The 24,336-nt window shown below is 44.5% G+C and overlaps 1 protein-coding gene across 2 annotated transcripts in view; it reads left to right on the top strand.

Annotated features, from left to right (window-relative positions):
- The window catches only part of LOC142586951 (protein odr-4 homolog), an 85,555-nt gene that overhangs the window by 19,696 nt on the left and 41,523 nt on the right, over positions 1-24,336 (top strand). For both annotated transcript variants that reach the window (XM_075697823.1, XM_075697831.1), the window contains exons 4-8: positions 13,071-13,174; positions 13,772-13,808; positions 17,446-17,754; positions 21,814-21,951; positions 23,798-23,885. In XM_075697823.1, coding sequence (XP_075553938.1) covers positions 13,071-13,174; positions 13,772-13,808; positions 17,446-17,754; positions 21,814-21,951; positions 23,798-23,885 — 676 coding nt within the window. The remainder of the gene's footprint in view (positions 1-13,070; positions 13,175-13,771; positions 13,809-17,445; positions 17,755-21,813; positions 21,952-23,797; positions 23,886-24,336) is intronic.

Raw genomic sequence — 24,336 nt, 5'->3', positions numbered from 1 at the left:
GCTCACCTCGCCCACTTACTCGATGCCAAGGCCTCGATACTTGCGCGATGGAGAGAGCAACGTCTCAACAGACGCCTGCGCAAACGCATCGCGATACTCAACCGAGACATCGAACAATACTGTGCGGAGCTCACAAGACTCACAAGACGAACTATGTTTGGCGGTCGACGACAGCATGCGGACCGGAGGTAAATGGAACCTCCTGAAACGCATGTTAGACGACAGCCAAACAAAGGATAATCAAAGCCACGCGCTAGACCGACTTTTTCACTCACATAAAGAGAAAGGGGGAACGGAAGAGTCCTTCCTGGAATAAATTGCCAAACGTTACCTTCCGCTAGGCGACGCTCACCCCAACGATTACCCGAGCATAAAGTGCGAAACCACTCCCGAACTACACGCTGCCTTCACGGAAGCAGAAGTCCGAGAGGCGCTACACAACTTAAACAGCAGGTTGGCCTCAGGACCCGACAGGGTAACCAACCGAATGTCATGAAACTTAAACAACCAGGCAAACTTAAACAACTAAAGACATCAACCACATGTGGGAAACAGGAGAGGTACCAACGCAATGGCGCACGGCCACGGTGGTCCTTATCCCATAACCCGGCAAACCACTTAACCTCGACAATTTATGCCCCATCTCTCTTACTTCATGTGTAGGTAAAGTAGCCGAGCACGTCATTCAAAACCAAGTGTCACGCTACGTTGAGGAACACGAACTCCTCCCACACAACATGGTAGGGTTTCGACCCCACCTATCCACGCAAGATGTCATGCTACTACTCCTAAAGAGACAGGTCTTCGACGTTAAAACAAGAGACGTTCCAGGCATCCTTGCCCTCGATCTCACGAAATCATTCGACACCGTCTCGCACCGCTTCATATTGGAGTCTGTGGCTGGCCTCGGCCTCGGCCAGAGATTTCAGGAGTATCTGCACTCCTTCCTAAAAGACAGAGAAGCCCGACTGCGAGTCTCGCAACTTAAGTCGGACTGCTACACGCTGGGCTCCGTCGGAACACCGCAAGGCTCGGTCATCTCTCCATTAGTATTTAACATAGTGATGAAGGGACTCGCAGACAAACTACGAGACATCCCGAACGTAAACTGCGCTCTATATGCAGATGACATCACCATCTGGAGCCCGGGAGGCTCCCTGGCAGACATGGAGCAGGCATTACAGTCTGCCCTAGATGCCACGGAGGAGCACCTACTAGACACAGGGATGAAACTACCCTCCAAGAAATCTGAACTCATACTATTTCGCAAGTCTTGCCAAGGAGTCCGCTACCTAACTCCTCTAGACGAACTTCCTATCGCCTTACACACAAGAGACGGACAACAGATTTCGCGAGTCAACCACATACGCATTCTTGGGCTCCTAATCGAAGCCACCGGATGCCACGGACACACGATCAAACACTTAACCGCCAAAACCGAAACATGATCAGACTCATCCACAGAGTCTCAGGGTGCAGGAAGGGTCTCTGCGAAGATAACCTTCTGCGCGTATGCCACGCGTTCCTTATGAGCCACATTAATTACGTCGCCTCTGCCCACAATTGGACGAAAATAGAAAAGATGAAACTAAACACACTCATGCGCAAGAGCATCAAACAGGTCTTGGGCATTCCGCAAAGAACAAGTACAGCAAAGGTTGATCAGCTAGGCATGCACAACAACATCGACGAAGTGATCGAGGCTCACACTATGGCGCAAATACTCCTCCTATCCTCGTCCAAAGCCGGTAGACTAATTCTAAGTGAAGCTAATGTCTCCCTATCTCCCTATCTCGAGCACGCCCTACCCTAACCTACCGTAAAATTTCACCCTACCGAGGGAAATTAGTGACCAACTACAGAGTCTCACCGTTTCCCAGAAACGTCCACCCACTATACAACGTGGGTAGGCGCCGGGCCCGCGCCCGCGCGATTCTCGACCGCACCGACACGGATCGTGAAGCCACCGCATTTGTGGACGCGGCCCAGCACGGCAATACATCAACTTTCGCGATAGCAGTTGTGGACGGCAACGGAACGTTACGATCATCCGCATCGGTTAAATCGACCACCAGTGCTAAAGCAGAACAGATAGCCGTAGCCATCGCCATGGCAGACCCCACATTTACTTATGTCTTCACGGACTCGCGTGCCGCAATTGGGGCCTACGAATGCGGCAACGTATCTAAAGAAGCAGCGCGTATACTACTAGCGTGCTCAAAGGAGAGCAAACGGTGCCTCTCCTGGTTCCCCGCTCACATGGGGAAAGACATTCACCCGCAAAAAGCTAACCTCAGTGAAACGGCCCACGACTGTGCGCGAGAACTTGCCCGCCGCGACGGTCCCACGGCCTCCGAGGGGCTGGACATTCAGTTTAATGACCCGCTACTCACTTACTAAGAAATCACCTCACACTATCGAAAAGGCAGAATGAAATACCCGCTCCTGCACGCCAAACTCGAACGCACGCAGGCGGCCGCGTTTCGAATGCTGCAAACGGACTCGTATCCGTCACGAGGCCTACTAAGCCACTACAACTCAGAAATCCCGACAAATTGCCCAGACTGCCCAGAACTCTATTGCTCACTCTCACACATGCTTTGGCAATGTACCGCGTTACCAGAGGGCCCTCTCTCCAGTGAACCCGAATGGGAAGAAGCCCTCAAAAGCCCGGACCTCAAACTCCAACTCAAGGCCATCCAGAGGGCCCAAGAACTGGCGGAGCGTCACCACGTTCCCGTCCCGACTGGGGCGTCGCCTACGGTTTTGGCCCAAGGAGCTCCCCGCGTGCGATCTGCAATGGCTTATACCTCCTCAGGACCTCAATAAAGTTCTTGAGTGATGTATTCCCACATAGTGACAGCACATGCCAGGCAAGAAAAAGTTAGGAAATTAGCGCGCATTTAAAGCGTACAGACGGTGCCGTAAATATACGGCATCGACCATTTTCGGACCTGTTCGCAGCGCCGTATATTTACGGCATTGACCCTCAAAGGGTTAATAATCTTGAGTTGCTTTTGCTCGGAGCGTGATGCCTGACACAGACTTGTAGTAGTGTTGCACTGCATAAATAATGTGCCAGAAGTTCATTGTCACCCATGTGGCAGCCCATAGTACAAAAATCTGGATTTATGCTTACGTTACGCGTCTTGAAATCTCAGTTCTGCATTTCACTTTCATCAGAGTGTGGCGGCTGTAGTAATGACCCTGTGAAATTCATTGACATCTTATTGATGGGAATGTAATGAGAAAACTTCATTTCCTTTGCGCATTATCTCAAGAAGTGGCTAATCAATTTGAGGACGCAAAAGTATGTGAAAATTGAGGGCTTGCGAGAGCGTCCAAGCAGTACCACGAAAAAGTGGGCTACTCGAATGCACTGCTGAGTTGTACTTGCAGGCTATATTAAACTGCTACGTCAAAGCTGTAATATATTAAGATATAGGGCTTGGTGATGTCTGGAGCTTTAAGTGCATTTACACTGCTGGGAATACTGCTACTACAGTGCAGAGTTGCGGGCAACTTACATGCCGGGTACGTGTCCAGCAGCGGGCAACATTTCTCCTAGATAAGGCGATTAAGTTTGCTATTGGCTTGAGGTCACAAGGCAAAAGTAGCATTGTTTGTGTTGCCCTAAGCAAGCGCGTGCTCCCAGCTTCGATGCTAGCACAACGCGTGCAGACCAGTCCATCCTCGCGAGAGTTGACTCAACTTGCCGTAAGAGGTGTTGATGGTTCCTTCTCTGATGCATGGCCTGGACAGTGTCAGAAGCCTATACAGAGTGTTTGTAAGGTCAATGCCTGTTTCCAGTTCCTTACACCTTTGGTATGTTGCTGTTTAAATGAAACAAACTTCTGTCCTAGAAGAGTGGGTCAGAGTATGTTGTCTGTGATGCATATGGTGGCAGACAACTGCAGCAGATGGCAACATCAGTTATTGATGTGAAAGTATCAAATGGCCCATTGAGCGAAAAATCTGGCATCTGTAGCATCGAAGTGGCACCTAAATTCCCATCGGCTGTTACGCCAGTCACGAGCGTGCCTCGACGGAGCAGAGTGGGCGAAACGTTGTTGCGTGAGGGGAGAGGGCATCGCCACAATGCCATGTCACCAGCGCACCTTGACAGAGCAGATATGGCAACGTGACATTGTGGGGTGAGACAGTTGTCAGCGAGACACTCGCATGATGTGCGCATCCAGGTGCTGCTGTCTTGCTCTTGGAAGCTCAGCGCTCGGTGCGCGGTTCGTATATCTCTTTCTCACCCCCACTGGGCTTAGCTGCTCTGTGCGCCTGCTGGCCTTGATGGCCACTGCTGCTTCCTCGGTGTCTCATCGCGCAGGATGTGGGTGGCATGTGGCGTTGGCACCACAGGCTGCTGCAGCTGCTGCTGCTGCTTGCTGGCTCGGGCAGCACATACTGCTATGGTACATCACTTGTAGTGCAAACTCGAAGGACTGATCAGTAGCATTCAATTGGACATTAATGCTTTCGCATTCACAACTCGTAAGAAGTGCTTAAGTGTCCGCATGTTTTTTTTTCTTTATTAGGTAGTCTGCACCTGCTTTATATAGCCTGCAGGTGTGAAATTCTGTCAAATATCAGTTGTTTTTTTTGAGGATGTCTGCAGTGAATATACAGTGGGTGAGAAAAAAAAATGTTGTCAAGAAGTAAGACTCTCGTTTCTTTATTAGACAGCATCACATGAAATTTCAGCTATAAAGATGTTGTACTGTATGTCGTGGACTATAGCCCTGAAAATATGTTATTTTTTGTCATCACTGGACAATGAAAATAGAAGTGAGTACAGGTGCACCATACGCCAATATTTCTTACCGTGTAAGAAATATTGGAGTATGGTGCACCTGTACTGAACTGTACCCACCAACACAGTTGGTATAACAAACATGAAGTGCTGTGCACATTAAAGGGAAGCTGAAAGCTTTTCCAGAAAAAATGAGTGAAGAGCAGTATGCCGTGGTTTTCAACCCTATGAATTCGAATATCGCGTCGAAATTGAGCGAAAGAAAGCGCAAACATATTTTATTTCGACGAAAAGTGCAGCAGCAGACACGCCCAGCTCGCTCGCCTCGTTTCCGCCTGTGATTGGCCGGGCGCCTCATGACGTCAACAATGGTGTTCGTCCGGACCGACTGCTGCCGCTACACACGAAGCACGGTGCAAAGTAGTTTGGTGGTGTTTTGCTGAGACGGTCATGGAAATTTTTGAGAGCTTGCGTTTCTCTCAGGAGTTCGGTGTTAAGTCCAAACTCTACGAGAGCGATTTTGCGCGCGATGGTCACGGGCGACAGCTTCGAGCGACAAAACGGGCCGTCGCTTAAACAAATCGCTCGGTGTTGTCGCTCGATCGCTTGTTTCTAGAAATCTAGAACTCGTCGCTCGTCGCCCGGAAATGCTATGAGCGACTAGCCAATTCTGCGAAGCCGAAACTGGATGTACATAACTCAAATACTGCTGTTTGTTGCATGGAACGAGCAAACTATTGAATTTTACACGTGCAAAAATAAGAACCTAGTGCAAGACCTTCAGAAATATTTTATGCTCCTTCTTCAGTAAAATATATCAACTTAAATTGATAAAGCATGCGTCACGCTAGTTTCGGTGCGTATATTGCTGCCCTCATACCGGGAAGTCGTCGCTCAAAGCCGTCGCTCAAAGCCGTCGCTCAAAGCCGTCGCTCGCGTGGAGTTCGGCTTGCAGACGACGAGTGAACGCGACAGCTATCGCCTCGTTTGTAGCGCTGTCGCTGTCGCGTGCAAGATCACTTGTAAGGGGTTTATACTTCTACATACTACACGTACATACATACTTTTATATACTACAGTCGAACCCGACTATATCGAACCCGTTTACATCGAATTATTCTATATATCGAACAATTTCAGGACACGATATAGTTACAATGAGTATATATCGCAAAAACTACGCTTACATCGAACAAAAATAGCAGCGACACCCGATATATCGAACGTCAAGCGGCGGAAAGTGCCCCCGGAAGTTGGCTTTCCCTCGCGGTAGCGGAGAAAACCCGGCTGCGCGGCTCCATCCAACCACTCTCCCTACCGTGACCGCGCCCGACCGCGCTGCCTCAGACGAGCCGTCGGCACCCCCCCCCCCTGCAAAAAATGATCCTGGCCCGCCCACAGCGCTTGCTCAGACAGCCAATCAGATGCTCTTGTGCCCTCGTCGTGCAAGATGGCGAAAGTGCGAGTTGTCTCGCGTTTTTTGTGTGCGCCTTGTAGGCCTTCTCCCACAGTGTTGCCGTGATGAAGCGGCAGAATTTGCCTTTCGTCGTGAAGCTCGCAATCATAAATCGTGTCGAACGCGGTGAGAAGTCGGATGTCCCCGCAGAGCACAACATTCCGAGGAGCACTCTCGGCACGATCTTGAAGAATAAGAGGGAGATTAGGGCTAAAGCGTCCAAACTCGCGACCCGGTGCCCGTGGCGCCCGACCCGTACGCACGGCCGCGTACGAGTGGTTAATCTGAAATTGCTTCAGCCGTGCCGACTTCCGTGTGCTCGGTGATGACCGTAAATTTTGATGAATGCGACGAAGCCGTTGCCAGTGTTGCCGAAGTTTGGAGCGAACTGTCAGAATTTCCGGAAGCTGTTGACGAATCAACGGGGGATGAGTTTGTGAGCGCAAATGATGTGTCGCGACCATGGGAGAGCCCGAAAACGAAGACTACATTGCCAACATCGTACCGAGCACAAGTGAAAGTGTGCACAATGAGGAAAGCAACGACGGTCCCACATCCTCCGAAATGATTGGTGCGCTCGCAATAGTCCGGTGCTTCTGCGCGAATGCGGAAAGTTGCGGCCTCAGCTGCTCCGACTCCTTAATGTGGAAAAGTGCGTGCGTCGCAGGCAGCGAAATTGCCAAAGCAGAAGAAAATGCAGGACTATTTCGTGCGAAACTAAGCTAGTTTAATCAATAAAGTGATTTTATAAATGGTATGTGCTTTTATGACATCCAATTATTTAGCAGGCTTATATCGAATTATGCTCTATATCGAACTGATAGGCGTTTTTTTGCGAGTTCGATATAGCCGGGTTCGACTGTACATGTACGAGCTGATTGCGAAGAGCCGGCCTCTCCAAGAAGCAAAAAATGCAGGTGCAAGCATTGCTTTCCACGCGAACGAAGGCGAAGTGTTAGCATCTGCTTGTGTTGGAAATGTTTTTTGGCGAGTATGTTTTTTGCTAAGCTGCATTCAGCGTTCCAGTGAGTACGTTTCCGGGCAAACAACTGTAGTGTTATGTTCCTGCATGCCTCCTCGTAGAACGTTAGCGGTGATGCGATCTGCAGCATTTGTGCGCTGCCCCAAAGCTGTCGGCAATCTACACAGACGGTTTAAACGCGGGAAAAGTTTACCGGCTGTTGTAGCACATGTAGTATAGAACCTTCATCAGCGCGTTATCCACACGCTAGTCGTAACCGGCGAATTCCGTCGGCTATGTGAGATGGTCGGTTTCTTATGTGTGCGAGGGAAGGGGGAGCGCAGCGTCCTGGCGTGAGCAGGCTTTCCAACACATGCAAACTTTACGCTTGTACTGCGTTATGATAGCTGCATGCAGGCTGTTTCACAACACACGTGCGAATAGAAAATTCGCAGCGCTTGGCGATGAAACCTGCGTCAAGGGTGGGCAATAAACATGCACCTTCCGTTCAGTGTGCTATCTATTTTTATTAGGAGAACCGAAAGCACGCATTATTAATAAACTCCGGTAGTAATCGTCACGGAAGTGGTTAGAGCACAGCACTGTTGTTCTTGAGCGCTTGAAGTTGTTTCGCTTCACAGCAGCCTCCCATTTAGCTGAAAGCTTCTTGTCTTGCAGGAACTAATGGAACATCGGAACATCGTCGCGGCCGCTGGTGTTCGTGCAAGCGTAGGCTGCACAGAACGCGGGAATGATCGGCCTACAAGTTCAATTGATGCTGCGCACGTCAACTACCACTCCTATTACACACAAACAAATGAATGTAGGGTCGAGCGAAGCAGATTAGGACGGCATGCACACAAAAGTAAGCCCGGTCAAGCACGGTCGCGGAGACGGCGAAGGAGCGGAGCACCAACGTTGACGTCACTAAGCCGCGGTTTCCGGTCTCTGCTAGCATCGTCAGCGTCAGCAGCAGCGCGCGGCGCTCGACGGGGGGCGAAGCTACAGCGAAATTTTAACCGACGATTGCGTTGCTCCTAAGTCAAAAATCCCCCCCAAAATTTTACCTTCATGGTTTATAAGGTTCCCACATCCATATATGAGCGTCTTACTGAATTCGACAGACTCTTCAGCTTCCCTTTAACATCTGCTTTTCCTAAGAACATCCATTGTATTGACTCTGTGCTTATTGGCTGTGACCACATTCTTCATGTGGGCACCTGCATCCCACACACCTGGTCATCGATTACGATGAGCCTGCTAAATTGAAAGTTTAATACTTATTAGATTTTTGTTGAATAGTGACTAATTACCTTGTATCACCCATCACCCCATGGTCGTCACTCCTATCGCCATGCCTCTAGAGAAACTGTCCTTTTCCAGTAGACTTCCGTTAATTTGACCCTGATGGGACTGACACAATATATAGAATTATCTGACAGGTCGAATTGGACAAGATGCAGAAAAAATTATAAAAATCACAGCGCTGATTCATTTGGCAGTACTTGATTTAAGATGCCTCCGAATCAAATGCGTGCCCACTTTCTATGTATCCGAAGTAGAAAACTAACGTAGAAATGACATTAGAGCTCCTGAACAAAGTAGAAATCTAACGCACACCTGATTTTTTAGCAAGAAATACAGGGATTTTTTTTTTTACTGACTGACTGCTTTTATAGGGCAAGGGTCTAATATGTGTTCTACTATGGCGGCCTGTTTCCTCAAGTCAGCTTTGCCGCAATACATCTGTAATAGGCGGTAAAGAGTACGAATGGTCATGAAGGGTAGTTTTGGTTTCGTGTCTGATTGAACAGTGTAAGCCATCCGCCCTTGTCACGGTGCGACGGCGCATGCACCTTGCCCTAGCGGTTTAGTTGCAAATCGTTTTGGAAGGGTCGCATGCATGGCCTGATCTCAGAGAAAGGCAACCCCCTCCCCCCCCCCCCCCAAAAAAAAAAAGGAATTGCTCGGATGTGCCTGCTGCAAACTATCCTGTGCACCGCGTTGAAACTCCACTGTTAGCTCGACATTGGTGCGGTGCCGAAAACGTGCGTAGCGTAGACTGCAACTTCACTTTAAAACAGAAAGTGGCCAAGGCTTGGTGGTCTGGACTGCACCGTGATCCACGTAATAGCTGCCTTTCATTGACGGCTAGCAAATTTAACAAAAAACCCCTGCGTTACACTTGGACGACACTTAAAAACATCATGTTGCTGAGGAAGTTTTCTTGCAGCATCAACCCTCACTTGCTGGTGGTGCCAGCAGGTGTCTGACTTCACGTACTTGTTTAAGGCACAGTAACACTGAGTCACTACGAGACCGACAAGATGCTCACGCCAGCAATTGGCCGACTATTCAGCACAGTGTGTCGCTGATACCATTTTATCATACCACGCTGACAGTGACGCAACTGATGAGCACGAGTTGTCATATTGCGACTGGCTTTCTTGTCGATGGCACGGATAAAAATTGGTCTTCCAACCATCGTTCGACCGAACCCCATGCGATCGTGTGGTGAACTGACAACGTGATCGCTGCAGCATTTTTGCTTGCATATATAAATAATGCACTCAAAATGAGTCAAAACATGCCTACGAAGTTGAAATGCACAAGCTTCCCTACCAAGCCGTGCACGTTAAGTTTAGTTTGAGCCCATGTTGATCCTGGGGTGCTATAACATAAAGCTATCCCAAACTTTTCTATTCCAATTCTGCAATCAGCCCTTCATGATTGGTAGAAAAAATTTCAGGCCACCCCCACTTCACCTGTCTGTCACGTGACGTCACGAAAACCATGATAGCTCTCCATCTGATGTGTCATGTACACGCTGATTATGCATGATTAGGCTGAAAAAAAAAATTGTTTGTGATTTGACACTTTTTTGCCATTAATCCCTCTGCTGTTGGTCCAAAGTTTCTGGGTTGCACCTACTTCGCCTGTCTGTCTCGCGACTTCACAAAACCGTGAGAACTCACCGCGTCCAAGTGACGTGTACGTGTTAAAGATGCATTAATATGCCGAACAAAATTGAATTCTTTTCTTAATAGCTGGAGACTGCCCCGTTCCGAAAGGAATAGAAGATGGCTGCCCGCCAATCGCTCAGGCACTGGCTTCTCGTAACTGCCGGAGTGCATGGATTTATTTGCGTATAACAAATCTTTTTGCATGGCAGTATGATGTTATCGAGCTTTTCGGCACGTATATGTTGTCGCTGTGCCAACTCTTCTTTGCCGAGGATCCGTTTCAGTGGCATTCTTAACCTTCCATTGCATACCGCCACGATTTTCGACCAATTACTTCCAGTTAAGTGAAGGGCAGCGGACCAATCGCAGATGCCGGCACCACCCTCCTCATCCGGTTATCTATTTTCAGTGCACTGGCTCAGCCCCATGAAAGCCTTCTCCATTTGAGCATGCTCTTCACCTCTTGTCAGCCAATGAGATAGGAAAAACCACTTAACATACGTAATGTTATTCGTTTTTAGAGCAAACAAAAGTGATTCCCTACAAACGAGAAGAGCGTTTGATTTGGCTGTTCAGACAACGCTGCGGGTCACTGCCCGGTGCTTGCGTCGGTGGTTACGTAAATTTGACATCAGGAGATTGGAAGAAAAACAAATTGCAGTAGTTTTACGTTATAGGGCTCCTTTTTAGTGAAGGTTGGGCTTGATACCTTTGAGTTCGTGCATCTGCTGTGGACTTTAACTGAAAAGTAAGCAGTTAGGATGAAGGAAACTGCTTTTATAGTTCAGTTCTGGCCTTAGCGATTTGGAATAAACTACTCTTGATTTCACATGGTGTGTGCACAATAAGCGGCAAACGGTGATAGACACAGCGCTGTGCCAACATCTGTACATCACTGTTCCCACAGGCTGCTTATTGCATTCGCTACGCATGGGTGGCTCTGTACATGTTGTTATGCTTAGACATTTCTTAATTCCAGAGATTCACTGTTTACCTCTGCGGCAGACGGGAAACAAGAGACAAGTTGGGTACGGCAGCATAAACAACCGCCTTGCTTAGATATACCAACAGTGTCATTGAAGCCATCCGTAATTTCGTGAGAGAACAACACGGCCTATCATTGAGGGCTTATGCGAACATAGTTTTCTCTAATAATGCTTTACGTCACACGCAAACTGTAAGTATGATGAAGTTAAAGGAAAGTGAGAATCAGTTATAAATTAACAGCCCGTAATATATGTATCTGCTGGATCGCAGTTGCCATTGTTTAAGTTGATTGGCCACTCATATTGACTGGTCTCAGGGTGAAACAACGCAGCTCATATACGTACATATGTATGTTTTGCTATGTTTTGCCATTATTTCATGTTGGTGATGCACCTTTTCTCTAATAGTTGATGCTAACAACGATCCGTGGCTGTAGATGTTGATGTAAACAAGTGCACCGCTTTGTCTAAAGAATGTGTAAAAAGAATACAAAAAGCGAGGTGCAAGCACAGAAATCAGCGACAACAAACTTAAGCTCAGTGGAAAAAATAAGCACACAGGAAGACACACACACGAACAGCCGAGAAAGACACAGGACAGGCGCTATCCTGTGTTGTGTTCGTGTGTGTTTTCCTGTGCGCTTATTTTTCCATCTATCTGCAATGCACCATCTAGCCCGTCTGCAGGTGCTGTTAAACAAACTTAAGGCAGGCGCATCACTAGACGGAACTCAGCATGCCTTTATCGGCTGCACGGTTAGCACAACAGCGCACTCAGGCCCGTGTACCAAGTACAGTCGGTGAGTGCTACATGGCTTCCAGGAACAACATGCTTCCCGCAGAAACCATTAATAATTATTCGCAATCCATGAAATGCACCACTAACGCGCACTCAACATGGGTGCAGGTGCCGGCGAAAGCCCTGGCACCCTCCCAAAATGTTTTTATCAGCGTGCGGCAGAGGGCAGCACAGGAAAATGCAAAAAGGCAGATTTGCGGCCAAATTTTCTAAAAAAAAATAAAGGCAGGTGTTTGTTAGGATCGGGTAAATACGATAATCAGACATTGTCAGCTATGCTCCTTGCTTGAAAATCTTGTTAGGGCAGGCTGAAAATAGGCTTTTTCTACAGGAGATCACACGTGCTCAACATATTCAATGTCCCCAAGCTCCACTGCGATCGATGCTGCCACTAAAAGGGTCGCTATTGGTGTCACCATAGGGGTTAAGTGTGTGAACTGACTGGCCAAGTTATGATTAGCTGGCAAATACAAATTGTAGGATCAAAATATAATGAAAGTTTGTGTTCATAGTGTGCATGGGTGCCGGCTGGTCGGTTGGGATTGAATTAACCGGAAAATCGAATTAACAGGAGTCAGATTTTGGACAGAAAAATGGGTGTATGTAGATTGTGCGTGGTGTTACTACTCGGAACTTATCAAGAACTTTTTGGTTTACAGGTTTTGCAATAATTTTGAAACTGTTGCAGGTCAAGAAGAAATATTGCTTAGGTTTATTGTAATCACAGGTCACTGTGCACAAGTATCTTCCTTACTGAATTTTTATTTGAAATATGACTCATCTTTTCTAATTTCATACAAACCTATTTTCTGATTATTTTTGGCTGTGGCATTCACCTGTCATTTTAATAAATCCGTACATGACCACAACTTCTGAAACAGGTTGATCTTCAAGGAAAAACTGGACTTAATTGAAAGTTTGGGATCGGCCTTTTGCATAGTTGGTAATGGGATTTCTTGGTTGCTAATTGGAAAGTACTGTTTGCAATTGAACAGTGAGGGGGCCCTCATTTTATATTGGATTTTAGGCCTGAAAGATGCTTCAGAAGTAGGTTAGGGGATGGGGAATACAAGTCACAAATAGTATTCCTCTTTTGTTTTATTTGTGGATGTTATGCATGTCTTACTATATTTGCTTGATCAGGTGCTGTTTGCTGTATTCAAAGTCATTGCTAAGGACCAGAGGATGTCACTAAACTCTCAGGTGTCTGATCGAATCCAGCTCCAGATCTGCACCTTGACAAGGAAGTATCCTTTATTGAAAGCCAGAATTAATGTGTGCTTCTGCTTGCTCTCTTGTCAGCTGTTGCTGTAGTCATGTTGAAAGATGTAAGTGAAAAAAACACAGGAAGAATTAGTGGTAAATTTATCAAAGCATCCGTCTTATGCAACTGAGGAAGGGGATGGGGCAGTGTAATTGCTGAACTATTGAGTGTTGTATATGATGCTGAGGTCTTGTTGCCACTTATGCTATGACATACAGGAATGACGATAGGCAAATTGCACGAAACAGCTGGTGCCTTCTGTTACTGTGTCTGGCTCATTCTCTGTACCATATGCATATGTTGATGAATTGCATGGCATATGTTTATATTGAATGCCCAATGCATAACAATTGACTGCGTAATTTACCCTTTCATCATTATATAACTTTTAACCTTTTATACGTGAATATTTTGTCTGTTTTAAAGGGTTTAGAAACATTTGTTATTGAGAATGACTTTCTAGAAAGCTAATCTGTTGAGCTGTGTGTGCAAATAACTAGAAAAAACATAGCAACCTTTTTCATGTCCCTTTAAGAGTTGCAGTTCTTGCGGCCAATTTTTTCTTGATCCTTGGTATCAGGATAACATGCAAAACGTTTGATGTCTCTGACCACAAAGTAAGTGAACTTGTTTACTACTTTTGGCTCATCTTTATTTTTTAGAGTCTACTGTCATCTCATACATTTTAACGGCTGCCCTGAAAAAGAAAAAAATAGTACCATTGCAGGCAGGCCTTCATTTCTACAGCTCATTGCATTAAGATATTTCAGGACTATGAAGTTTGTAGTAGTCACTTCATTAGACTGAGGAAACTGCAAGGTTTTCACAATGACAAATCAATTTTGTGGAAATCCTTGGCCTTGCAGATTTCCACAGAATTGATTTGCAAGATTTAGTGCGTCTGTGCTTTGAATTGTCAACTGTTTCAGAATCGCTCTGGGATCTTCTAGCCTCTTGGCTAGCTCAGATGGTAGAGCAGCTGCCCCGCATAGGTGTAGGTCTTGGGTTTGGTCCGTAGACTATGAAGAATTTTTACAGTGAAGCTGTCTATGGCTAGGATCTATGCGTGGACGGGATCTGGCAGATCACATCCACGCATAGACCAAAAATTTTTCATACATTGGCCGATCCCGAAGATAGTGCAATACCGGGCCGACCCGCAGCGGAGGTGAAGCAGGTGCTAAGCACTCCCCATACGTGGGCCAATGCCTAAGATAGGGCGATACCGGGCTGACCCACGGTGGATGTGAAGCAGGCGTTAAGCATTCCCCATACGTGGGCCCATCCCGAAGATTGTGCAATATCGGGTCGATCCGTGGCGGAGGTGAAGTGGGCTTTAAGCACTCCCCATATGTGGGCCAATCCCAAAGATAGTGCAATACCAGGCCGACCCGCTGCTGATGCCCAGCTGATGCGCTGGTCATCTTTCTTCACAGACGGGGAGGGCACTGAGTTTTTTCTTCAACTTGACTGCTCACCCATTTGAGGGAATGCTCGGCAATTAAAGGGACACTAAAGGCAAATACTAAGTCAACGTGGACTATTTAAATACCTGTCCTGAAACCTCGCAACACTTATTTCATGCTAAGAAAAGGCGTAGTTTACGAGAAAATTGTATCTAAAGGGTCCGAATACCTTTTTCGAAATTCAAATCTCCCGCCACTCAACTGGGGGAGTGGTGACATTGCAGACACCATTCCCGCCCTTTGCTGCCGTCGATGAGTAAAACAGTGCCCGACAGATGGCGGCACGGAGCTAAGACAGAGCGGCGGATTCACCGCTGCAACTGCTTTTTGGTCAAGTGGCGTAGACCATTCAGGCATCCCTCGACATCACATGGAAGTTCAATTCTCTGCTACTTGCAGTTTGTGCGAGTTTCGTGAGCCAGTAAAACCAGTGCAGCACTATGCGATCAGGAAAGTACTGAAACATGAAAGCGTGGGTGGAGCAGAGTCGAGCGAGAATGAAACCTTTCGACTGCACTCATTATTGTCAACGGTAATTTAAACGAGTTATTTTTTCTAAACATGAAATATGCATGGACAAGTAGCATTTTATTTCATCTTATAATACAATACCAGGATCTTTTTTGCAACGAGCAGTTGATTACTAGTGACAGAATTTAACTGAGGAGTGCTTTCGTCATCGGGCAAGTGCTTGAATGTCCCAGGGGAGTCTCTGATTATGTCCTGCATTTACCTTGATTTCTCGATTATTAAGGCTCTTTTCGCGATAATATTGACACCTTAGAGATTCTCGAGCACTAATCTATAACTTTAGCTTGACTTAGTATTTTCCTTTAGTGTCCCTTTAAAATGGTCTATTTGGTCAAAGTCTGCAATTCTTTTTTCCTCACAGTCCCCAGGTGTTTCATTATCACGTAAGGAAATATTAGAAACAATAGTAAAGTATAAGTTAAAAAAATAGCATTTTTCTATTGTGCTGTCGATGAGCATTAGGTAGAAAATCAGTCTTCGGAAGGTGCCATCGCACCCCAGCTTGTGCGCCTTTCCATTGACGCAATGCTGCCATCTTGGCACCATTTTAAATAGATCGCAGCTTCAGATAACCACAGTGCCGTCTTTTGCTGTTCAAAGAAAGAAGCAAGTGAAAATAGAAAAACTAGCATTGCAATTCTTTACTGATGCCACAAGTGCACAGGAAGTGCTCTTATTAGCTGATGCAGATTTGAATCTCTAGCACACGTTTGTGTACACTTTAACAGGGCAGTCTGTACACTTCTTCATCACGGCGAGGTTTGGTGATTGCGATAGGCTGCGTTGCTGGCTCTCCTCTTTTTTTTTTCTTTATCAAAATACAAAATTGTTGAAGGTACCATTCAAAATGGCGGAATGGTTGTACATATTGGAAAAAAAGAGAAAAAATAGAAATGGGAAGAAGGAAAAAGTTTATTAGCATGTGTACCCCCCCCCCCCCCCCCCACACAGGCTGCGTTGCTGGCTTACGCCTTTCGGTGATGCGTCCAAAAATGCAAAATTGTTGACTTTAGTATTCAATATGGCAAAATGGTCATATTAAAAAAAAAAAAAACAGAAAGAAAGAAGGCGAAAAATAAAAAAGGGTTTATTTGCATGTGTACCCCTTCCTCCACCTCGTGATAGCAAGATCTCCACCTCTAAAAAAATTCTTGGGAGAACCCTGTTTCAAGACCTTTATGAGAACTGATTATTCTAAACGTGACTGGGACTTTTAATTAATATTGCAGTTTGTAAGAAGTTTGCAGAAATGACCGTGAAATAAATATACCGGTATGTATATTTTCATAATGCTGTAAATTACTTTCCTTGCACTTCATTACTGTTTACACTGCCTGTCAAATATCACTGCAGTGTTTTAAACCACAGTTCTGTAGAGCTATAGCAGTTTTATGGGTATGAAAGTGGTGATTATCAGGGATGTATAGCACAGCATGACCTTTGCAGATGTGGCATGAAGCCAAATTGATAACATTTTGTTCCTGTAGTGACTTAAAACCTATTAATTACCATGCCTGTACTCACAATTTATTCATTCATTTTTGTATGCTTAATATTTTCTTAGATATTCCTTTCTTGTCATGTATTTCAAAAAATTGTAAAACAAGGTACAATGCATGCTGTTGTGCCTACTAAAATCTTGTTCACACAGCCATGTTGCTACGGTGCCAATGTAAGTTTTTAATGCCTTTTGTTGTACTTTGTGTTTGTAGTTGCAGTGAGCTTGTGCTAATCTCTATGAAAGTTCTGAAAATATTGATTCAGTCATGATTCATTCATCATTGGAACAATGGGTAGTATGTGTAAGGGTCTAAATTTCATCCTTCTAGCTCTAGAGTTTCTTGTGGTATTAGGCTCTTGAATTTATCTTGTTTTCAACATGGGTGCTATAATGAATCAATTGGAAACCAGGAAAACGTTGTAAATTAGCTATCTGAATGTCACAATTTGTTTTGCAAGCAATTTCTGCCTTAGGTAATCCACTTGAAGAGGCTGAATTTTTTTTTTTTTATGCTACTGGTAATAGTAACAAATCTTTTGAAATAAAAATGTTGTTTTGGTAATACAGGCATGTTATTATTGTAGTGATAGAGCATGTTTGCTGCTTAATATGTTTGGAGCACCTTGAACTGTTGCTTAGCTCAGTGGACTCATTTCAGAATTGTGCGTGGCTTGCCAAGTGCTTGTGAGAAAGAAAAAAAGAAAGAAAGAAAAAAAAAAAGATCAAGCATGTTTTCTAAGGTGAGTGTTTGGGCAGTGCACTGCACGGCCTGCTGACTGGAAGCCTGCAGTGGGACCGAGTGCGTGGCATCGACTCGAGGCATCACTGAGCCTGGACCTGTGGGTTGCACTTAGCGAGGAGCGCTGTCGTCAGGGGCTTTTGCGACAGATCCAAGTGGGCTTGGAGCCTTTCATGCGAGGCCTGCATGATGCTCGAGCACTGCTCAATGGGGAAGCCCGGCCTCCCGATGAACCCCTGGCTGCCGTCACAGACAGGCGCCGCTCCCCACGTGCTGCCAAGGATACCCCCCAGAGCCTATTTCTCGTTGACCTCTTGCTGCCTCTAGTGAGTGCCACCTAGTTGCCATGCTGTGCCTCATTTACAATCGTTCTTTATTTTTATTTCATACGACTGCACTTTTGCTGGTGCAACCAATCAGTGGCTAGCACTATGTGAACAGCATGCATAAATACAGTCAAACCTCGTTATAAAAAAATGTGTTAGGTACATTGAACTAATGAATATATTGAAGTAATCGTAATTTCCTTTACTGATCATTTTGCATCAATTAGGCTGAAATTTGGCAGTGCATAGTGCTGCTTGTACCTTAATTGATTCAGCAGTTCAGTACTCCTGCCAGTTGTTTGTTATGTGAGTACGTGCCAAACCAACCACGCTGCCGTGTTGGCGGCCATGCATGCATGCTACTACTGGCATCTCACATCGCACTACCAATGCTGCCAACTCTTGCACTCTCCTGTGCTCTGTGTTTGTCTTGTGCGCCTTGGTAAAAGGTCATGTACCATTATGCCAGGAAGAAAGGCAAATAGAAGAGCACATCGTTTGTTGTACTTTGAGGAAAGATGCTTTGGTACATGCTGTGCCCTCTAACAATGGCTGCAATAAAATTCTGTGCATGTGTAGTCAAGGGGTTAAGATATGCAGTTAGTGCTGTCATAGAGGTCTTACTTTGTATGGTTTGCAGTGCAGCTGATTTTTATCTGCGACACTTTATACAAAATAACTACTTCATATGCTGCAACTACAAGGCGTGGACATAAGGTAAATCTCACACTACTTGTGTGCCTTTGTGCATCCAGTATGCGAAATACTATGTTTTGGTCACAAGCGCAAGTGGTGTGCTGCAGTCCCTCTTTGCAGGAACATGTCAGTCTGCCAATTCAGTTGTAAATAGGTTCAGATCTGCAGTGCCTTTCACGTAATAATAATGTCATAGTATTGTGTGACAGAAGTATCAAATAATATTACATAGAATTACACGACATATACATTAATGAGAAGAAGGTTTATAAATGACGGTCAGTGCACTAAGTGAAACAAGGGACAAGAAACTAAGAATGTTACCAGGACACAGCACTGATCACTGAGAATAAGGGGAACTGCAGAGCCCAATTTTTTGTTAATCACAACTGTATGAAGCCAACAGATAACGAAGGCAGGTAAAGCATAGGGAAAATGATTTGTAGATTTTAATTGAAGTATAGAAATGATAAGCTAAAGGCAAATGAAAGTGGATGAAAAAACAACTTGCCATTGGTGGAATCCGAATGCTCTGTTTTTTGCTTGCGAAGGCAAGTAGTCTTTCTTAGCCTTCATAGTGTTGCCTGCTATGTGTGAAATGAGTACTATAAACACTCTTAAGATCTGTTATGCCACTACTTGTGCTCGCACGATGGCAAAGATGGATTAGCATTGACAGCTGCATTAGAGAAAGCATTCAAGGATATAAAGAACCTTTTTTAGTAATGGGAGTACTGAATGCTTACTGATTATTTTTTGTCAATTAAACTGAAATCTGGCAGTGCTGCATGATGCTACTTGTACCTTGATTGATTCAGCAGTTCAGTACTCGTGCGAGTTCAGTACTCCTACGGACGAAGCAGCAGCAGAAAACAAACTTTTGCGATTCTTCGGCGATGTGCAGTGGATTCTGTCATCCTCTTACCCAGTGGTTAAGAGCACTCTCCCTCCCCTTTTGTGGCAGCTGATGTCAGTTGTGAGGGCAGACAACCATTATAACAAAGTAATGGATATGTATATCAAAGTAAATGCTTCTTCCCCTTCAATCTAGTTAAAGCAAGGTTTTACTATGTTCATCAAGAAGCATACTTTAGCAATGCCTCACTTTTATATAAGAAATTTGTTGCCTTTAGAAAATCTTGATATTTAAAACAGTTTTTTTTTATTAATTGTACTTCTACATCGTGAGTACTTTTTGTTTGGGTTGTCAAAAGCCCAGTGGTTCACTTCTTGAGTGAAGCCTTGCCTTAGTGCGCGTTGGAAGCTGGTGTTGAAGTTGATGTTGTTTCTTCATGCCAAAGACACCAGCTTCCAAATTATGTCATTATAACATGTTTGAATTCAGGTTCCTGTGAGTGTGTGTCCCTCCACACTTTCGCATGTCACATGCTTCAGTACGCAGTTGAGGTATCATCAGGGGTCCATATTGTGCACCACGGGAGACTGTAACTGAGGCCAAGTTTTGCATGAAGGTGTCGAATAGTGTGACCTAAGAAGATTGGGGCTCTGACTTGTTTATTATTGCATCTTTTTCAACCTCACGGATAGAAATATATCATGAGTTAACCCCCTTTCTTCTCATTCACTGATAGAAATATGTCACAAGTATGTTTTTTGTGAAAATGGAATGGAAGAGGATTGCACTCAATTTTGGTGTCAACAAAATTATGAAGGCACCTAGCAACACTTCTTAAATCTTGACCTGCAGTTGTTTGCGCCAGTGCCTATGGAGTTGCCAGCTATCTCCTCTCTCTGCAACCCCATATCCTTGCTAAATGGTACATTGTTGACCTGTGCAACGTAGGTTATAGCAAAGTGAAATCTCGCAACTATGAACACCACATTAACAAACTTTTCAGATTAACGAACTTTTCAGTAACAAACTTTTCAGATTAATGAACTTTTCAGAAATTCCCTGCTGACTTCTTATGGTTTCAATGTAAAAATATTTCAGTAATACGAACTTCAGAGTACTGAACTTTTCAGAATAACGATCATTATTAAGTTTCCGTGTCATGTTAACAATGCCTCAGTATTACGAACTAATATTCCGAAATCTGGGGATTCTTAGATTTTCGTGTATCCTTCAAGGCAGCTGAAACAGTAGGCAAGCAGATGACAAGGTGCAGAAAGCGGATGCTGCCGCACACGGGTTCAGAAAACCTGAGACAGTGCTCAATAAAAAAACACGGGAGAAATAAATTTTGTTTATATACCGGCAGATTGGTGGGGGGGGGGGGGGGGGGACCAACCCCGCCTAGATGGCAGCCAGAAGCCTTTGAGCTCTAGCGGCATCCTCGGCCTGCTGGACCGCCAAAAGTTGGTCTTCGGGGGCCGAGCTGAGCAACATGGTCTCCCACTGCTTCCATTCTGGTACCATGCTCAGTTCATGAGCCCAAACATGAAGGCAGAAGTGCCGGCAATGTTCGACATGTATGAGCAGTTGTTTTCTGTTTTCTGTTGTTTTATCACTGATGTGATGACACCACATGTCTGGCAAGAGAATTCCCAGAATATCAGGGGCATGCTGTTAAGTCCGTTTTTTTCTGAGGACGCATGCTTGAAATTGATCTGTCCTTTCACATACTGTGCTAAATCTGCTGACTCTTCCTCTAGCCAATGTGAATGATAAAAGGGCATTCTCAATGTTTTACTCTGTAAATCTGAAAGAGTGCTCCACAATGACCATTTTCAACATTGGTAAATTTGCATGTATGTATTGCAGTAAATTGTAGCGGTAGTAAATGGTTCTGCTATTGTAAATGTCAGCTGTAAATAAATGTTCTTGCGAACATACTGCACTTTTTATTTATATTTCTTTTTGTAGTTAAAGATGTTTTTGGAGTAAGCGCGAAACTTAAATATGAATAACGCTAAAGAAGGCAGAAAAACTCTGACTTTAATTTTGCCTAAAAGTTAGTTTGAACTCCAATTTTGATGAATATAATTAGCTAGAAAAGGAGCCACGGTTTCACCCAAAAATGCAATAATAAAATGCAGAATCCTAGTCATATCTTTTGATGCTATGCTGATCAGCGAGGCAAGACAGTTTTTCTTTGCTATGTTTTAATCTGAAACACTGTGCAAATAAATAGTCCTATACAATGCATGTTTTTGTGCATTACTATTGTCTTTTGCTCATTTCACTTCTCATTGACTATAGATAACTGCCTGTGCTGGTAACCTGTTGTTTAGGTCTTTCGCTTTTTCACCAGATTTTAAACAGCAGCATTGGGTTTGCATAAGTTATAAGACTCATAATTGTTAATTGTTTTAGAGCCATTGAAGGCAAAAATGTGTAAGAGATGTATGTTCCTTTAACAAGGTTTCTCTGGGTCAACAGAACAATATGGTGGATTGCAGGATTGTGGCAATGGTGGGCACTCGCCTGGTGGCCAAGTGCAAGGACCAACATCTTGTGGAGCCAGTATGTCCATAACGGGGACCATACAGTGTCGAGGGTTTGTGCATGCCAAAGCCACTGTCCAGGAAGCTGTCAAGGTCAGCTATGTCTGTGCTGCTATATCACTCACAAGAGCTACAAAACAAGAAATTAGGAATATTCAATTGGGTTTCAGTGCTGGCCGTTTGCTTCTAAGTTGCAATTGTGGTAGCCTTACATATTCACAAAGAAATTGCTGCCATGGCTCTCTTGATTTCTGCTGGTTGCTGTGATTGGTCCCTGCTTTGAAGCCTTCATTCTTTGAAAACACATTTGAGAGTGGCACATTCCGAGTGTGTAAACAATTAGTGATATAATTTTTTTTTATACTTCATGGACATTCTTCAAAGGAAGGAAGAAAGAACTACATAAGAGCTAGGTTCGTGAAAAGAACTACGTAGGGTGTTTTTATTACTTCAGATACAACTTATATTAAAGAAATTTATTGCATAATTAAATAAATACATTGTAAGAAATATTGAGTAGTTGAATATAACTACTAACAATACATAGTTGCTTGCATCTAGACTATGCCACTGTTTTTATATTTAAGTTTGGGTCTAGCTGCACGAAACACCCTGCAGTAATGACACAGAGAGACAGACAGACAGACAGTGTTAATTGATGATAGGAGCCATAGGTACTGCCAATAGCTGCAAGTGGAAACCTGTGTTGACTGTATCTTGGTGCTATGGACAAAAAGCTTTCACCTTTCTGTCCAAAGCTGTTCTGAGAGGTGCATTGCCTTTTTACTTATTGTATGTGATGTGAACCACACCAGCTTGAACTTTTACTTTGCCCGCACTTCTGCAAGCATGAGATTGTGGGTGCTGTGTGGAACACACAGGGAAATGACTCTTGTCCTGATTCTGACCATATTAACAACAACAACAACAAAAAAGAGCTTTGCTTCTTTTTTTGGTGCTATGCATTGTCTGGACAGTAGGCTTTCATACTAATGAGGTATAAGTGCATTGAAAAATATGGTCTTCGAAAGATTCTACACAACTGAAATTGTCCACGCTAATAATGGTCGTAATAGTGAGGCACAGCTGTATTCAACTTAAAGTATAGTTTGCATTCAAAGCATTATTATTATATTCATATGCATTTACTGAAACTAGAAAAATGAAAGATAACAACTTTAGAATGGAACACCTCTTGTTTGTCTACTTAAGACACTTCTCTACTTCTTTGTCAAGGTAGACGATGCTTACGTTCTCTGTTAGCATGTGTAATTTATTTTGTGTGGACTTGAAAGCGAATGACTGTAGTACGCCTAACTATGCTGATGAGCATAAGGGCCAAACTACATGTATGCTTGCTGGCGTGCCTTGCGTTTGCCGTGCCTCGCGAGGAATGGCAGTTTGAACCTACAAGATTTGTTCCGGCATATGCCCACTTGGCTCACTATTTTCGCCCTGGTAGACATTGTTTTGTATTTTTGTGAGGCAGCTAGAGGACCAATATTTGTTTGGAGAAGAAATCTATGCTCGCGCCATGCTTTGATGTGTGCAGTCTGTCCTGCACCACCTGTGCATGCATGAGGCACGAGCTTTCGTGTGCTGGCACACGTACGTGTAGTTTAGCCTTAAGGGAAACACAGAAGTTAAATACATGCAGCAGAGATGGGTTTTCTTGTGTCTTGGTTATATTCACAGCTTGCCATTTTTCAGCCATGCAAACGATTTGTGTTCTTAGATTTTGATGCTAATTAAAGAATTTCAGGTGGTCAAAAGTAGTGTGGAGTGCCTCAGATGCCTCAATATAAGATAGTGGTTTTGCCATGTAAAATCACAGGATTTAATTTAATTTTTGGCTAACTTAGGTGAAATGAAATCTTTGCTGATGCAACTAGCAAAGCTTGCTATTATTGGCAGCCTAATGTTACACCAAACCTTACAGGCCATCAAGCAAGATGTATATCGGAGCATCACATCAAGATGTGAGATCCAGTGTGAAGATATGCTGCTTATAGAAGATGAACAGCATGGTAAGCTCCTGACTGCTCTTTCCTTTCGCATGTTCAGAGAGCACAAGGTGACATTGTGGCCACCACATTCACCTTAGAGGTAAAGGGAAACAATGAATCAAGCCTGATGAGTACTCTTTTTGAACCATCTCTGGATTCTGGATACGTTCAGTGGAAAAAAAGAATGCATGCACGGTGACATGCAAAGCCTGCATGCCTTTCGCGAGAAAACCTGACGAGAGTGTTTTTTAGGCTATCAGCAAACCCTATAACTTACCATTTAGGATAGTATTATACAGTCGAACCCACTTATAACAATATTCAGGTGCCACAAAAATTCCATTTTTATAACCGGGTTGCATGAAAAAATCTAAATAGGGGGATGGCAGAGCTGTTGTGAGAAAACTATAATGGCGGGGAGGCCAGTGCCCCTCCCCACCACCTTCCTCCATCCGGCTGCTGATTGTGTTCA

The sequence above is a fragment of the Dermacentor variabilis genome, chromosome 1, assembly GCF_050947875.1.
Source record: "Dermacentor variabilis isolate Ectoservices chromosome 1, ASM5094787v1, whole genome shotgun sequence".
NCBI classification, from domain to species: Eukaryota; Metazoa; Arthropoda; class Arachnida; order Ixodida; family Ixodidae; genus Dermacentor; species Dermacentor variabilis.
This window is presented reverse-complemented; position numbering and strand designations above follow the sequence as displayed.